This window comes from Stegostoma tigrinum, chromosome 17, assembly GCF_030684315.1.
Source record: "Stegostoma tigrinum isolate sSteTig4 chromosome 17, sSteTig4.hap1, whole genome shotgun sequence".
Lineage (NCBI taxonomy): Eukaryota > Metazoa > Chordata > Chondrichthyes > Orectolobiformes > Stegostomatidae > Stegostoma > Stegostoma tigrinum.
Genome location: NC_081370.1, coordinates 23,399,450 through 23,416,975, shown reverse-complemented (window position 1 = coordinate 23,416,975; position 17,526 = coordinate 23,399,450). Strand labels below are relative to the sequence as shown.

Below are 17,526 nucleotides of genomic sequence, written 5' to 3'. Positions count from 1 at the left end.
TGAGTGTAGGTGGGAAGTTAGGATGGGGAAAGGTCAGTCCAGGGAGGACGGACAGGTCAAGGAGGTGGGATGAGGCTTGAGGTGAGAGGAGGGGATAGGTGAGAGTAAGGACAAGTTAGGGAGGTGGGGACAAGCTGGGCTGGTTTTGGGATGCGGTAGGGAGAGGGGGGATTTTGAAGCTTGTGAAGTCCACATCGATACCATTGGGCTGCAGGGTTCCCAAGTGAAATATGAGTTGCGGTTCCTGCAACCTTTGGGTGGCATCGTTGTGGCGCTGGAGGAAGCCCAGGATGGACATGTCATCTAAGGAGTGGGAGGGGGAGTTGAAATGGTTCACGACTGGGAGGTGCAGTTGGTTGTCGCGAACTGAACGTAGGTGTTCCACAAAGCGGTCTCCAAGCCTTTGCAGACATGTCCATCCTCGGCCTCCTCTAGTGCCACAATGATGCCATCTGAAGATGGCAGGAACAGCAATTCATATTTCACTTGGGAACCCTGCAGAACAATGATATCAATGTGGACTTCACATGCTTCAAAATCTCCCCTCCTCCATCTGCCTCCCAAAACCAGCCCAGCTCGTCCCTGCCTCCCTAACCTGTCCGTCCACTCCTCCCATCTCAAGCCCCACCCCCACATCCTACCTATCAGCCTCATCCCGCCTCCTTGACCTGTCCGTTCTCCCTGGACTGAACTATCCCCTCCCTCACTCCCCACTGACACTCACCTTTACTGGCTCCATCCCCGCCTCCTTGACCTGTCCGTCTCCCCTCCACCTATCTGCTCCTTTATGTACCTTCCATCCGCCTTGAAGGGTCCAGACCCAAAATGTCAGCTTTCCGGCCCCTCTGATGCTGCTTGGCCTGCTGTGTTCATCCCGCTCTACACCTTGTTATCTCAAATTGTCCAGCATCTGCGGTTCCCACTATCTCTGTTTAGAATTAGAGTTGTGCACTCAAGAGGCAAGTTAGGAAACCAGTTAGTCACACAAAGGATGGTCATATCATGGAACTCTCTCCCACAAATTAGGTGATAATTTGGCTAATAATTTTAAATCTGAGATTAACGGTTTTTCAGTCATCAAGGATACAGAGCCAATGCAAATGGATGGAGTTAAGATCTAGTTCCATAACCATCTCACTGAATGGCATCTAAAATAGATTTGATTAGCTAAATAGCCTAATGTTGTTATTATGTTTCCATGTCTAATTGTGACTCTGCAGTAATAACTCATTTGTATAAACGGCAGACAAGGACAGGACATGGTTGACATGAGGTGCCCTGGAATCAACTAATGTACTGATTCTCAGTCTTTGGCATTGTGCCTGCATTATGACTGTTCAGATGAGCTTGTGAAGGTTGGTTGTCATACTCATAGAATCCCTACAGTGTGGAAACAGGCTATTTGGCCCAACAAGTCCACACCACCCCTCTGAAGAGCATCCCAACCAGATCCTTTCCCTTACCCCTGCATTTTCCATGTCTAACCGAGGTAACCTAAACATCCCTGGGCACTGTGGGCAATTTAGCATGGCCAATCCACCTAACCTCCACATCTTTGGACTGTGGGAGGAAACCGGAGACCCTGATGGAAACCCCCATAGACACAGAAAGAATGTGCAAACTCCACACAGACAGGAGCCTGCGGGTGAATCTGTACCTGGGTCCCTGGCACAATGAGGCAGCAGTGCTAACCACTGAGCCACCGTCCTCCCTTACAAAATTGAGAAGAAAGGGTGGCTGTTCACTTACCCGTACTCTGATGACGTTGACTTCCACAGCCAACAACATCCCATACAAAATAACCAACAGCGCAGCAATACAGAACCGGAGTTGACTTAGACCAATGCCATGTTCACAAAACTTGGCAAACTTGACGGTTTTTGTAATGAATGCTAAACTCCAATAGACCAGCAAAGCTGCAAAACAAACACACATTGACGCTATCAACATTTTAGAAAGTTATAACAAAAATGCAAACTGTATGAAACTATCAATTCCACACATAAAACAATTAATATTTTTTGAACAAATAAGCTCATAACTCAAGTCTTGTGCCTGTGGAAACCAGAAGTTTTAAAGAAAAGGTTTTAAGTGCTAACAATTGCTTTACTGTTTATAAATCTGTGTTGTTAAAACTATCACCATTTTAACCTATTACTGTGTGAAATAATTCTGAAACTGAAACATAAGAGCAGGAGTAGGCCCTCCACAAAACCTGTGTTTTCCTGTTGTTAGCCAATGGATTTAATGATCTTGTTAATTCAAACCGTTGCCCTGTTAATCTTGAACTAATCTGATTTTCCATCTGTGGAGTCTTATGAGAAAACCTTTTGCCAGATTTGCTTCTAAATGATTTCATATCTTAGTTTCTAAAAAAAACAAATAACATCTTAAGACCATAAGTCCATAAGATATTGGAGCAGAATTCGGCCATTTAGCCCAACATGTCTCTCTGTCATTTGATCATGGCTGACAATGTAATTCAACCCCAATTTCCTGCCTTTTCCCTGTAAGCCTTGATTCCCTTACTAGTCAAGAATCTATTTCTTTCTGTCTTAAACACACTCAATGATTTGGCTTCAATGCCCTCTGTCAAAATGAGTTCCATAGTTTCACTGCCCTTTGGATGAAAAAATTCCATGTCTTCTCAGATCTAAAGGGTTGTTCCTTCACTCTGAGGCTGTGCCCTCAGGCTCTACTTGTGGAATCATGTCCACATCTACTCTATCCGGGCCTCTCAGTGTTCTGTAAGTTTCAATCAAATTCTCCCTCATCCTTCTAAATTCAATAGAGTACAGACCCGGAATCCTCAACCACTCCTTAGATGACAGGCCTTCATCCCCAGGATCATTCTTGTAAAACTCCTCTGGACCTTCTCCAACATCAGCAAATCTTTCCTTCGAGATAGGCCCCAAACTGCTCACAATATTCTAAAAGCGATCTGACCAGAGCCTTGTACAGCCTCAGAAGTATATCCCTGCTCTTGTATGCTCTTATATCCCTCTCTTGAAATGAATGCCGACATTGCATCCGCCTTCCTAACCACCAACTGGGCCTGTGCGTTAACCTTAAGAGCAGAGGCTGAGAGCCAGTTTGGTATCCTGGATCTTGGGCTCATGTCGCACTACAGGTGACCCCACACTCGCGCACATGCATACATACACACACACACTCACTTTCATATACACATACTCTCTAACTCCCACCCACCCTTCCTGCCCCCACACACATACATACACACACACTCTCTCACTCCCCCACCCACAAACCCACACCCACACACACACTCTCTCTCATTCTCTCCCTCGCCTCCCCACCCCCAACACACACATATATCTATCGGGTGAATTTGTATTTGCAGATACATTATGTTTTATTCAAAAAGCACACAATATTTTGGCAGTCAGTCAATGTGGTGTTTTATAAATTCCTACTTTAGAAATTTATAATCTGTCTGACTCCCAACCAAAACATAGATTCTAAACAAGGCCTCACACTTAACATGCATTGTCTGATCTAAAATGTCACCTCTTCTTTACACTGATAAAATCTTCAGTTCTCTCAGGACAGTGACTTTGAAGGAATTCAGGGATTTACATATACATATTAAACAATTAAAGCCTTCTAACTGATTAAAGATTTAACAGCATCTTAGGTTTGTTTAATACGTCCTCATCAGTGGTGAGGCCCTTTCATCTTTTACTGACAAATTCTGTGTCTGGTACTAACGCTCTCACTAACACTTGAAGAAGGAATAAGACTTAGAAAGCTTGAGTTCTCAAATAAACCTGTTGGATGATAACCTGGTGTCGTGTGACTCCTGACCTTGTCCACCCCCAGGCCAACACCGGCACTTCCACATCATAAGAGAGTCCCGAACTAGGACTCCCAAGTCCCTTTTGTTTCTAACTGACTTTCCGAATTCCCATAGTGGGAGGTGTGTTATGATTTCTTTTTCCCAGAATTCAAAACAATTACACTTTTTAAACTCAGAATGCTTAGAACCATGAGGGATGGTGGCTCGGTGATTAGCACTGCTGCCTCACAGACGCAGGGAGCCAGGTTTGATTCCAACCTCAAGTGACTATCTGTTTGGAGTTTGCACATTCTCCCTCTGACTGCATGGGTTTGCTCTGGTTTCCTCCCACAGTCCAAAGATATGCAGTTTAGATGGATTAGCCATGGTATCCGGCGGCGCGGTGGCTCAGTGGTTAGCACTGCAGCCTCACAGCGCCAGGGACCTGGGCTCAATTCCAGCCTTGGATGTCTGTCCTTGTGGAGTTTGCACATTCTCCCCGTGTCTGCGTGGGTCTCCTTGCACAGTCCAAAGATGTGTAGGCTAGGTGAATTGGCCATATTAAATTGCCCGTAGTGTTCAGGGGTGTGGGGTTTATAGGGGGATGGGTCTGGGTGGGATAATTCAAGGGGCAGTGTGGACTACTTGGGCCGAAGGGCCTGCTTCCAAACTGTAGGGAAAATAATCCAAATGTGGGGTTATGGAGATAGGGTAGGAGTTTGGCTGGGGTGCTTTTCAGAGGGTCAGGGCAGACTCAGTCAGCTGAATGGTCTTTTCTCTGCACTGTAGGAATTCTATCAATCTTTGGGCATATGGGTATTTCTTATAACTCTCTGTGTGGCTAGTGGATGGATACATTGTTGCTTGATGCCTGACTGAAGTGCAACTGCAAATGCGACTAGATGTACATTCTCATAACAATTAGTTTCTAGCTCCTTACAAGTAATAGAAGAAAATATCAGAAGCAGCACACCTTTATCGCTGACCTTGCCAATCCTCTCATTGCTTTAAAAACTCAACTCATCCCTTTAACCTTGGTACTGAATTATGCACGGAGATAATAACATTGTAGATTTATTTTAAATCAAGATATCCTTTTGGAAAGATATGATGCATTTTTAGATCTTGGCCGAGGTCAACCTTGACACCCTTTAGGAGAGATCTCGTGCTATTTGGGAGTGTTAAAGCAGCCTCGCTTTTGCATAAAATGATTTGGACCGTCAAGCTATCAAAGCTGCCAAAAGAAATGTCATAGATGTCAGAGCACTGTTGAGAGTAAATATTAAGAATCCCCCTTGTGTACTAAGTACAATGTTGAAAGAATTGCATAGTTCATGTAAAGACCAATTTTGATGGAATTATAAACACAGGAAGACTACTGTCCAAGCATTAATTCTCCAACAGCTGATTACAAATTAAATGTGGATAAGACTATGCTGCCAAATTATTGCTGCTAAAGTTATGAATATTGACATGTGAATAAGTTCCATATTTATGCAAGATCCTTAGTTGAATTTTTAAATGCGCTTTTACAATTGGATCCTAAGTTCTATTTTGCTTCTGACTCCGTATTGTCAGCATGAAAGTTAGATATCCTAGAAATGCCTCTCGTAAAGTAAGTCAGTAAGAGAGGAATGGTGAAGGTAGGGGTGTAAGGGACGTTGGGAAAATCTTGTGGCTGGGATAGCACAGGGATTGATTATTTTAATGGAGCCCTGAGAAGTAATCCTGCTCCCCTGAGCTTCACAAATGAAAGGTCTGTGAAACTACCTCTGTGGTTCTATTGGCTGCACTTGTTTGTACAGCTGCAACAGATGCCCATAAGGCCATAACATAAAGGAGCAGAATTGGGCCATTCAGCCCACTTTAATTGTTCTGTCATTCGATAATAGCTGATAAAACTATTATTCCTATTCTCCTGCCTTATGACCCTTGATCCCCTTTTTAATCAAGAACCCACATATCTCTATCTTAAGTACTCCCAGTGAGTTGGCCTCCACAGTTCTCAGCAGCAATGAAGTCAACAGATTAACCCTCTGGCAGAGGAAATTCCTCCTTATCTCAGTTCTAAAGGGTCAACCCTTCATTCTAAGTGCCCTCGGGTCTCAGTCTATCTAACGACTGGAAGCATCTTATCCACATCCGTTATTGAGGCCTCCCAGTATTCTGTGAGTTTCATTCAGATCTCCCCTCACCCTTTTAAACTTCATTAAGTACAGATCCAGAATCCTCACCTACTCCTCATATGACAAGCGCAGGATCGTTCTTCTAAATCTCCTCTGGAGGCCCTCCAAGGCCAGCACATCTTTCCTTAAGACATGGGTGCTCCAAAGCCGTTCGCAATATTTCAAATGTGGACAGATCAGAGCCTTTGCAGCCTCAGCAGTACAACCTGCTTTTGTACTGTAGCCTTCTTGAAATGGATGCTAACATTATATTTGCCTTCCTAACTGCCTGTTGAACCTATATATTAACAATGAAATAGGATTCCTAATGTGCCTTTGTGTTTCAGATTTCTGTTACCTTTTATGTTTAGAAAATAGTTTATGCCTCTATTTTCCTGGCTGAAGTACAAGATCTTACACTTTCCTACATTGTATTCCATTTACCACTTCTCTGCCCATTCTCTGAGCCTGTCCAAATCATTCTGCAGCTTCCCCACTTCCTCAACACTACCTGTCTCTCCACCTATCTTTGTATCATCTGCAAACTTAGCAACGACGCCCTCAGTTCTTTTGTCCAGATTGTTAATGTATAATGTGAATAGTTGTGAACTCAACACTGAACCCTGTAGAGCTCCATGAGTCATTAGCTGCCATCTTGGAAAAGATTCCTTTATCCCCACTGTTTGCTTCCTGTCAGTCAGCTAATCCTGTAACCATTCCTGTAACTTGCCGCTAACACCATGCAATTTTATCATATTTAGCAACGCCTGTTTGGGTCCTTGTCATAGACAGGTTAAAATGCATCTGTATCCCACATACATTACAACTTTAATACACTGAAATTGCAGATCAACAAAGCAAAAAAATAGGATGTATCCACTTTCGGCGTTGCCCTTCTCCTTTAATGTCAATCACAGACATTAAAATTGCCTTCTGTAGTTTGTTACTTAAAAAGAAATGAAGGCAAGGCCTTAACTTAGAGTTCTGATAGACTCCTCAATCAATACAGTCTCTGCTTTTGTAAAGGAAAATTAGCAGGACTTGACTCACTGTATAGAACCTCAGTAACAGTGAGTATGTCAGTGGAGTGTAGGCTACAATATTGTAACCCTAGTGTTGTAACATCACAAGAATTGAACTGTACCCAGCTAAATGTCCCTATGAAATCATCCAGATGATACCGGGGTAATTCATAATCAGAATATTTCTTCCATACATTAGAGACTTACCAAACTAAACTGGATAAACATAATTTTATTCACATTTCAAAGTTTGTTTTGATCTGAGTGAAATTCAGTTTAATGTTTTAAAAGTAAAGTTTAGAAAGAACTCAGACACAATAACTGTACAAAATTGCCTATCTTATTGTACCAGAATTTAAATTAAATTCATTCTGCATGGGTTGTTTCTAACAGGAAAGGCTCTTCAGACTTCTTAATAATGTCGTGATCAAGTGCGCTCTCAAGTATGGTCCTATACCATAAAGACAGTGGATGGAATTTTAATTCAGTAACATGCCCGAGCTAGGTAGAATATGGGGAACACAAAGGTTTCTGCAGCTTATTTGTCATTATTTACTTAAACCAGCCATGATATTAGCATCTGGCTTCTGGGATTCCCAACAAATTAGCTCAAGCAGGCATGACCTGTATAAATCTATGTCAGTGGAATTATTTACTGAGACACTGCAGAGATGACAATTGCAGAATTCTACAGTGGCTTGAGCTGCAGAAATGATTACTAATGTGGCCACATACACTTTCATTCACTGATGTCTTCATAGAGCTGATTCAGTGGTCATGAGACTGTGGGCAAATTCTCCTTCCTGCCAACAGAAGGAAGAAGCCTGCCTCAGAAAATTCCAATGTTTTACTGAAGATTGCAGTGGTGACTAATAGGAGAGCCACTTGCTGTCTGGTACAGTGTCAGTTCAGGAAAGGGTATAACACATGACAACATGTACATAAGATATAAGAATCTGCTTTGTTAAGGCTACTTTGACTGTGATGTCATCCACTGCTCGTACCCCATAATTGCTGATTCTCATCTCATTCAAAAATGTGTCCTGAATATCTGTCTCAGTCTTTAATGGTATTCAGTTGTGTAGTCTCCACAGCTATCTGAGGTAGGGAATTCTAACTCAAAGAGAGAAATCTGTCCTCATATCAATATTCAATGGGTGACCTTTACTCTGAAGGTACACCCTAATTCTAGATTCTGTCATGATGCCTAGCATTCTTTAGCATAAATCCTGTCATCCTCAGATTCATGCATATACCAGTAAATCATTCTTCTGACCTTTAAAGAACAAAGGCCCAAACTGCTCAACATTTCTTCATAAGCCAACTCCTTCATCTCAGGATTCAGTGTCATCAATCTTCTCTGCACTGTCTCCAATACAAAAAATATGCTGCTAAAATGGGGCTAAAACTGTACGCAATGTTAGTGGTGTACTCTCACGAATCCCTGCACAGTTGAAACAATGCTCCCCTATTTTTTACATTCAATTCTCCAAAACAACATTGCAGTTGCCTCTCTAATTATTTGCTGTATCTGCATTCCAGTGTTTCATGGATATTCCATGGATGAGGACATTGAGATCTGCCATAGCACAACATTCTGAAGTCTCTCTCCATTTAATAAAATGTTGCTTTTCTATCCCTCTTATTGAAGTAGTTGACCTCATGTTTTCCATATCTGCTAAATTTTGTACCTGCTCATTCAACCATTCTAAATCTTTATAAAATGCTGATCCAGCTGTGAAAATCTCGAACACCAGTATGCAAGATGATTCAGATATACTTCTTTGCAAACGGTTAAGATGTTGGACCACTTGCCGTTATTGTTTTCCTCAGCATACTTATCTTGTCATGACTCCCAATGTCTTATTCTATTCAATACTCGCACAGCCCCTTCAATCCTTCCTGGTACGCGCTCAGATTACATTGAAAGGTTAATTACATTGAAAATGAGTAAGCCGTTCAACCCATCAAGTTTATTCTGCCAATTAACCCTAACTCATTGCAGGGTTCCTCAGTTGAAGCGTTGTCAATTCAATATTATTGAAAAGTAACAATGTATGATGCCAATCAATAATAATAATGAATAAACAAATAAATCGACTGTTTTATTAAAATGGATCCTAGGATTTAAAAGTTATTTAGATGATTGTTTTTCATAATTTTATCCAGCTTTCCATTGTATTTGGACAACGTTGCAAAAACCATAGAAATTAAATAATGCAAACTTTTAAAGCTGTAAGCAGAACATTTATCCACAGTAATGGGGTAAGTCCGCTACTGGGTAAATTGACAGAAGATAAGTGGAAGATATTCAATAAGGCTTTAACATGATACCCAATCCATTTATACTGCTGAGGGACAACAGCACCACTGGCCAAAGAACAGCCATGAATGGCAAGAAAGGAAACAAACTAAAAGGAACAGTTCACAAAAATGCAAAATCGCACCCATCTTGATTACATGGAGACAGTAAGTAAGAGAGACAGTAAGATTACAAAAACAAATATGAAAATAAACTTTCAAGGAATATTAACACCACCACAAATAATTTTAAATTGATTTTAGGAAAAAACAGACTGGTCTAGAGCATGGTGAAGGTGTTAAAAATTAATAATTGTATGTTATGCTCAATGGAGGCATGTCCTATTCATAACTTTCAACATGGACTGTGTTCCCTTGGAAGCTTACATGGCTGCCTTTATATTTTTTTAAATGGATGCTGATGAACTGTTTAAAAGGCAACAAAAAGTCAACTGACCTGTGCTTATTAACAATGGACTAACTCAAAATGTCTGGGGAGTTCGTAGGTGAATAACCACATATGAGAGCCATCTTCAAATGGACACACTAAGATGAAACCTATCTTAAATTTAGTCTTGCTGTTGTTTGAAGATTCATTTTCAACATGAGCCCAGAAACACTGACTGAATTGGAACCCGAGCAACAAAAGGTGGATAGTGGGGATGGCATTGTGGCTCAGTGGTTAGCAAGGCTGCCTCACAACGCCAGGGACCTGGGCTTGATTCCAGCCTTGGGTGACTGTCTTTGTGGAGTTTGCGCATTCTCATCATGTCTGCGTGGGGTTCTTCCAGGTACTCTGGTTTCCTCCCACAGTCCAAAGATGTGCGGGTTAGGTGGATTGGCCGAGCTCAATTCCCCATAGTGAGTAGAGGATGTGCAGGCTGGGTGGGTTAGCCATGGGAAATACAGGGGTACAGGGATAAGGTAACTTGATAAGGACCTGCTCTTTGGCAGGTCAGTGTGGACACAATGGGCAGAAGGCCTGATTACATTGTAGGGTTTCTATGATTCTATGAAAAGCATACCTAACCACCCTGTCTTGTACAGCTCAATCTCCCTCTCTGTGTCAGCAGAAACTAATATCACATGAAGGGTAAACAGGATGCTAAATACAAGAGTGAAACACATTGTCAATTTTCACTTGTTAAACAATACATTTTCTGGTAGTGGAAATCTTTACTTATATTCTTTTGCTACAAGATTTGTCATGTTGAACATTGTTCTGCCACATGTCAGGTACTGGACTATAATCCAGGAAAAATGAGTTTGTTTTTGAAAAGTTCAAAATTTTGGAAAAGAAAACCTGGGAATAATGCTCCCTATGTCAATGTGCATAGCAATAGCCTTCAGATAAGCCCTTTGGTCAAAAATATGACTATTGTTCACATATACAAAACCAGCTGTGGTTAATAGCTTTGATCTGGGAACCCAGAACAGATCTGAGCAGTCTTTAACAGTTCATTGAAAACTTCAAGAATATCAGCAGCAACAAAGCAGTGCCATATTTGCTTTTTTAAGAAACAGAAGCTGTAAAGTATTTCTCAAGTTTATCAGCCTGATCCCAAAACTCCAAATCCATCAGCAAAGAAAATAAAAACCGAAAGAACTGTGGATGCTGTAAATCAGGAAAAAAAACAGAAGTTGCTGGAAAAGCTCAGCAAGTCTGGCAGCATCTGTGAAGAAAAAAATCAGAGTTATCATTTCGAGTCAGGTGACTCTTCTCATATGAAGCCAGATGTGCCTAACGTCATGATCAGCTGAACACTAACCTAAACAAATGAATCCTGTAGAAATCCTGATTCCTGACTTCAACCATCAGAACTAGAATTCAGGAGTAGAAAAGACTTCCTTTGTCACTGCAGTACAAGGACTGGTTGATGCTACAATGAGCTAAGCATTTAACTATTCTTCTGGTTTAAGTATAATAGAAGTGTAGTGGTAATGCTTATGACTCTGAACCAGGATGCCCAGGTACAAGTCCCATTTGCTTTGGAGGTGCTCTTTAACTATATCTTTCATCACTGCATGGTGTGTAACTGTTGATTTTTCAGAGTATGAAAATAAATACCCTCCTTATAAAAACCCATGAAAGTTTGCTGTTGTTATTAAAACTGACCACATACTCAGGACGCCAAAAAGCACATGCAACTATCGTTCGAAAATAACTTGCTGACTATGTACAGCAAGAGAAGGGAATTGGTTGTTTCAGTTAATGTCTTCTTACCTGTCTACAATTTGTGTTACAGCATGATCAATGATTTTAAAAGAAAATTCAATTGGATCTTAAGGGAAAGAAACTGAAATAAAGCCGAGAGACCAGTATCCCATCACCAAGTCACCCTTTACTTATATATGGAAAGTTCTTGACACTGATTCAGCTCTCAGAGTGTCACGATGTCTGGCACTCGCCTTTTTTATCTGTAAGCCAGGGCTCCTTAATTAGACCAGATTAACAGCCTCAATCAGGGAACTCATATTCTATGAGATCTACCTGGTTGACCTCATTCCAATCATTACATCCCTCCTCCTCTGAGTCCAAGGACATAGGCTGGTTCATTTTTCTGTAGCTCCTCCTGGTTTGTTTTATCACCAGGGCAGGTCCCTCTGACGCTAGCTTAGATATGGGCAGGTTATAAAGCATAGTAGCTCGCCTATTGCCCAGAGCATCTCAGGAAAAATTCATTCTCTTCTTCAGGTGGCAAAGGCATTGAAGTGGTGACATCTGCCATGTCCACCTCAGGTTCTGATTTCTCTTCAATGCTTGATGGTGAAGGACAACCTATGGGATCTTCCAGCGTACCTAACTGTTCTGAAGAGCTGGGCACCACACCATTTGTGAGTCTACAAATCTTATATGGTCCAAATTCTTGTTCAGGACAATCTCACCTACCCAAACCTTATATGTCACTGGACCCAACCTTGTGTCACCATGCCTCTTACCCATGCAAAGCCATTTCTATGGTTCCTACGCCAAACTTTGCCTCCTAAAGTAAACTGTCACTCTGGCTTAGCAGAGTCTTGTGTCTGGCATTGGTATTCCTGATGCAATTTTACCCTCTCCTCCCAGTTTGGGAAGTTCAGATTTAACCTGGTGCAGAGTCTTCTCCCTATTAGCAACTCTGCTGGTGCTCTCCCTGCAGTTGCATTAAGGATGGTCCTATAATCAAACAGAAACCATGACCGTTTGGTATTTAGTGAAGCTTTTGGCTGTTTTTTAAAGCCTGTCTTCAAAGATTGGACTGCTTTTTCTGCAAGACCATTGGATGACGGATAGTAATTAAAATTGATTTTATATTCAAGTTCCCTGCTGGTAAATGATAGTCTATTATCTGGGACCAATGCTTCTGACAGTCAGTGTATTGTAAAAGATGTGTGCAGTTTTTTGAACAATGTTCCAATGTTTGACAAAATAACTCAATGCACATCCAGTCACTTTGAGTGGGCTTCCACAATGACTAGGACCATTGAGCCCATGAAAGGACTTCCAGAGTCGACATGTATTGAGTCCATGGTTTACCTGGCCATCTCTAAGGCGGTAATTTTTGTCCTTGTTGGCATTCTGGACACCACCCAACCAACATGGCTATGTCGGCACCCGATCCTGGCCACTAGCATTTTCATTTTGGAAATCCCTGGATGACCCTGGTGGAATTCAGCCAGTATCTGGAGGTGACCTTTGCTCAGGACAATGATTCTTGCCGTCCTCCACTGTGACCCGGTCTCCCTCGGTCCAAAAATGTTTCAATTCCAGTTGTGAGTGCCCTTTTAGTTTCCCCCATCACCACCAGCTGTTTCAGTTTTGTGAGGACCAGATCTTTCGGCTTCCAAAGTCTGATATTGTCAGCTATAACTGGATGCGTGTTCAGGAAATTTAAGAGCATTTTGGACTCTTCCAGTGGTGATATCACTGGTCGTGTATCTGCCAGCAGAAGGTAGCTCAATTCATCTGCATTTGCTGCTTGTTTTCTAGGATGATATTCCAACTTATGATTATACACAGTGTTAGAGCCCACCACTGAATTCAGCCTGAAGCTATGTGTGGCACTGCCTTATCCTCTTTAAGTAGACATAACAGGGGTTTGTAGTCCATTATTATTAGAAATTTATATCTGAAAACGTACTGGTAGAGGTTCCTGACTCCAAATATGACCAAAAAACCTTCCTTCTCTATATGGGTGCATTTATGCTCTGCATTAGCCAAAGTCCTAGATGCATACACTGTTGGGTGTCCCTTTCCACTGGGTCACCTATGAGTTAATACTACCCTAATGCCATGTGGGGAGGCATCGCATGTCAATATCAAATCTTGCTTGGGATCATAGTGTGTCAACACCTTGGAGGATCATAGTATTTCATCACCTCCCTGAAAGCTATGGCTTGGCTACATGACCATTTCCGAGGCTGATAATTTTTAGGAGTTGATGCAAAGGTGCCAGAATAAATGATATTATGTCAGGTTATATATGAATAGTCAGACATATTTCACTAGCCCAAGGAAAGACCTAAGCCCTGGTACACATGTGGGTGCTGGGGTACCTTTGATCACTCCCACTTTATCTTCCAATGGGTGTAACCAATCTTGCTCACTGCATAGCCCAAGTAGGTCACTTGAGGTGTCAGAAACACACATTTTCACCTCTAATGCATATGTCCATCTGGGAGAAACATGTTAAGGAATATGTCCAAGTTCTCTAAGCACTCCTTATTGGTCTTCCCTGTTGTTAGGACATCATCGAAATAAATGGCGAGCTGGGGTAGACATTGTAAAATGTTCTCTATTGTCCACTGAAAAAGTACACAGGCTGATGATACCGCAAAAAGCAGTGTTGTGTATTGGTACAAGCCTTTATGTGTATTAATTTTAGCATTCTTCTGGGAATCGTCAACCACTACAAATTGCAAGTATGCATGGCCTATGTCCAGCTTTAGAAAGGACAACCCTCCTACCAGCTTCGTGTGTAAATTCTCTATGCAAGGGATTGGGTATTTATCCAACTGTGAAAAACAGTTTACCATTTATTTAAAATAGTTGCAATGGCAAACTGACTTGTCAGCCTTCACAATTGGCACGACTGGTGCTCCCCATTCTGTAAGCTTTACTGGTTTGATGATTCCTTCACATTCCAACCTTCTGATTTCTGCCACTACTTTCACCCATAAGGCAAATGGCATTGGTCACGCCTTGCACAACTGCTGAATTGCTTCCTGATCAACATGCAAGGTGGCCTTTGACAATCCTTAGGCCTTCCTGAAAAACGTCCAGGTATTGAATTAGGAATTCATTCTAATCATTTTCTAATCAAAAATTGTTGAGCCAATCCATAAGCATTTTTCTCAACCAATTTCACCCCAACAAGCCTGGGCCTGAACATTTTACCACAATCAGTGATAGTTGAACCAGCTGCTTTACATTAAGAGTTAAACTAAAGTCACATGCCTCTGCCAGTCATCGTAAAACTCGTCAAAAATCCTGACATGGATTCCCTGGCTCTCAACATGCTGGGTAAAAGGATAGGGACTCAGAATTAGAGAAGACTGGCACAGGGGTCATAATATTCCCTAATTTGATCCATCAACTCTTGAAATATTTCAATATATGGTGCCTCAAGGAAAGATAGGTTCCTAATAACAGAAAAAGCTGCGGGTCCACAAGCTGTCAGAGAAATTACTCATTGCTTTACATCTGCCCTGATGGCATTTGCCCATTAAAAAAAGAATAAGGTGTTCTATTCACATACTGGGCCCATTCTTCAAAAGAGTTAAGCTTCCAAAATAACTACACAATGCTAAAAATGCTTACCCTAACCTAAAGATGAGTGTTGCATGTAAATTTCTTCAGGACCGTGCTTTGCTCTCATCGCCACTGAAATAACTCCACGAAGGCCAGTATCCCATTGCTAAGTCATCTTTTATTTACACATGCAATGTCCATTGTTTCTATCCAGCTCCCTCAGAGTCAGTTCTCAGAGTGTCAGGATGTCTCACATTCCTGTTTATATCTGTCAGCTAGAGCTCACTGACTGGACGAGATTAACAGCCCCAGTCAGGGAACTCATATTTGATGGCATCTACCTGGCTGACCTCATTACAATCACTACATAAACTTAGTGTTATAGAGATAGAGCAGGGCAATGAGTCTGACTGGATTGGTCTACAGACAGTGTATTATAATTAATTAGTTATTGGATTTAATGGCTTCCTTTTGTGTCATAATGACTGCATACTGATTCTTTGCAAACTCCTTGACTCCTCATAATGACCTTTCTTTTAACCTTTATTTGCTTCATCAGCAAATTTGAATAGCACACACTTGATCCTTTTATACAAATCATTATTATTGATTGAAATAGGAGGTCCAAGCAGTCAACCCTGCTACATTCCCATTAGTTACAGTTTGCCAACTTGAAAATAATCTATTTTTCCAATGCACTATTTTCTGTGAATTAGAAAATTCTCCACACTATGCCAAGAACTCTTATATTGTAGTGCTATCTGTGTGACACTTTTCAGAAATCGAAGCCACTACAGCCAATGGTTCCCCTTTATTCACACTACTGAATATATCATGAAAACTAATCATTTTATTTCTCTTTCACAAAACCATGTTGATCCTATGTGACTGAAACATGATTTTCCTAGTACCATTTTATTGCAATTCTAATTGCAGATTCCAACACTTTCCAAATGAGAGATATTAGGCTGACTGGACTATAATTTCCTCATTTCTATGTCTCATGTTTCCTGGACAATGGTGTTATATTTGCAATTTTCCAGCCAACTGGGGCTTTCTGAGAACCTAGGGAACTTTGGGAAATTATAACGTAAGAACATAAGAACTAGGAGCAGGAGTAGGTCATCTGCCCTTCGAGCCTGCCCCATCATTTAATGAGATCATGGTTGATCTTTTTGAGACTCAGCTCCACTTACATACCCACACACCATAACCCTTAATTCCTTTACTCTTCAAAAATTTATTGCCTTAAAAAACATTCAGCGAGGTAGCTTCAACTACTTCACTGGGCAGGGAATTCCACGGATTCACAACCCTTTGGGTGAAGAAGTTCCTCCTGACCTCAGTCCTACATCTGTTTCCCTTTATTTTGAGGTGATGCCCCCTAGTCCTAGTTTCATCTGCTAGCGGAAACAACCTCCCTGCCTCCACCTTATCTATTCCCTTCATAATCTTACATGTTTCTATAAGGTCTCCCCTCATTCTTTTGAATTCCAATGGCCTCCAGTCTACTCAGTCTCTCCTCATAATCCAACCCTCTCAACTCTGGAATCAACCGAGTGTATCTCCTCTGTACCCCCTCCAGTGCTGGTATATCTCTTCTCAAGTAAGGGGATCAAAACTGCACATAGTACTCCAGGTGTGGCCTCATCAGGACCCTATACAGCTACAGCATAGCCTTCCTGTTTCTAAACTCCATCGATCTGGCAATGGTAGACAAAATTCTATTTGCCTTTTTAATTACCTGCTGCACCTGCAATCCTACTTTTAGCGATTCATGCACAAGGACACCCAAGTCTCTCTGCGCAGCAGTGTTCTTCAATTTTTTACCATTTAAAACATAGTTCATTTTGCTGTTATTCCTACCAAAATGGATGACCTCACACTTATCAACATTGTACTCCATCTGTCAGACCTTTGGCCACTCACTTAGACTATCTATATCCTTTTGCAGACTTTCAGTGTCTCTTGTACACTTTGCTCTACCACTTATCTTCATGTCATCTGCAAATTTTGACACACCACACTTAGTCCTCAACTCCAAATCATCTATGTAAATTGTAAACAATTGTGGTCCGAACAATGATCCCCGAGGCACACCACTAGCCACTGACCGCCAACCAGAAAAACACTCATTTACCCCTACTCTTTGCTTTCTACTGGACAACCAATCGTCTATCCATGCCAATATGTTACCTGTAATATCGTGCAACTTTATCTTATGTGGCAGCATTTGGTGTGGCATCTTGTCAAACGCCTTCTGGAAATCCAGATATACCACATCCACAGGTTCCCCATTGTCCATGATGCAAGTAAAGTCCTCAAAAAATTCTACCAATTTAGTTAAACATGATCTACCCTTCATGAACCCATGCTGGGTGTTCCAAATGGGACAATTTATATCCAGATGTCTTGCTACTTCTTCCTTAATGATAGATTCAAGCATTTTCCCCACTACCGAAGCTAAGCTAACCGGCCTGTAGTTACCTGATTTGAATCTAGGCGTCCGAG

General features: G+C 41.5%; 1 protein-coding gene across 7 annotated transcripts in view; it reads right to left on the bottom strand.

The window, feature by feature from the left end:
- The window catches only part of abcc8 (ATP-binding cassette, sub-family C (CFTR/MRP), member 8), a 205,107-nt gene that overhangs the window by 162,315 nt on the left and 25,266 nt on the right, over nt 1-17,526 (bottom strand). For all 7 annotated transcript variants that reach the window (XM_048545426.2, XM_048545428.2, XM_048545427.2 and 4 more), the window contains one exon: nt 1,750-1,916. In XM_048545426.2, the coding sequence (XP_048401383.1) occupies nt 1,750-1,916 (167 nt within the window). The remainder of the gene's footprint in view (nt 1-1,749; nt 1,917-17,526) is intronic.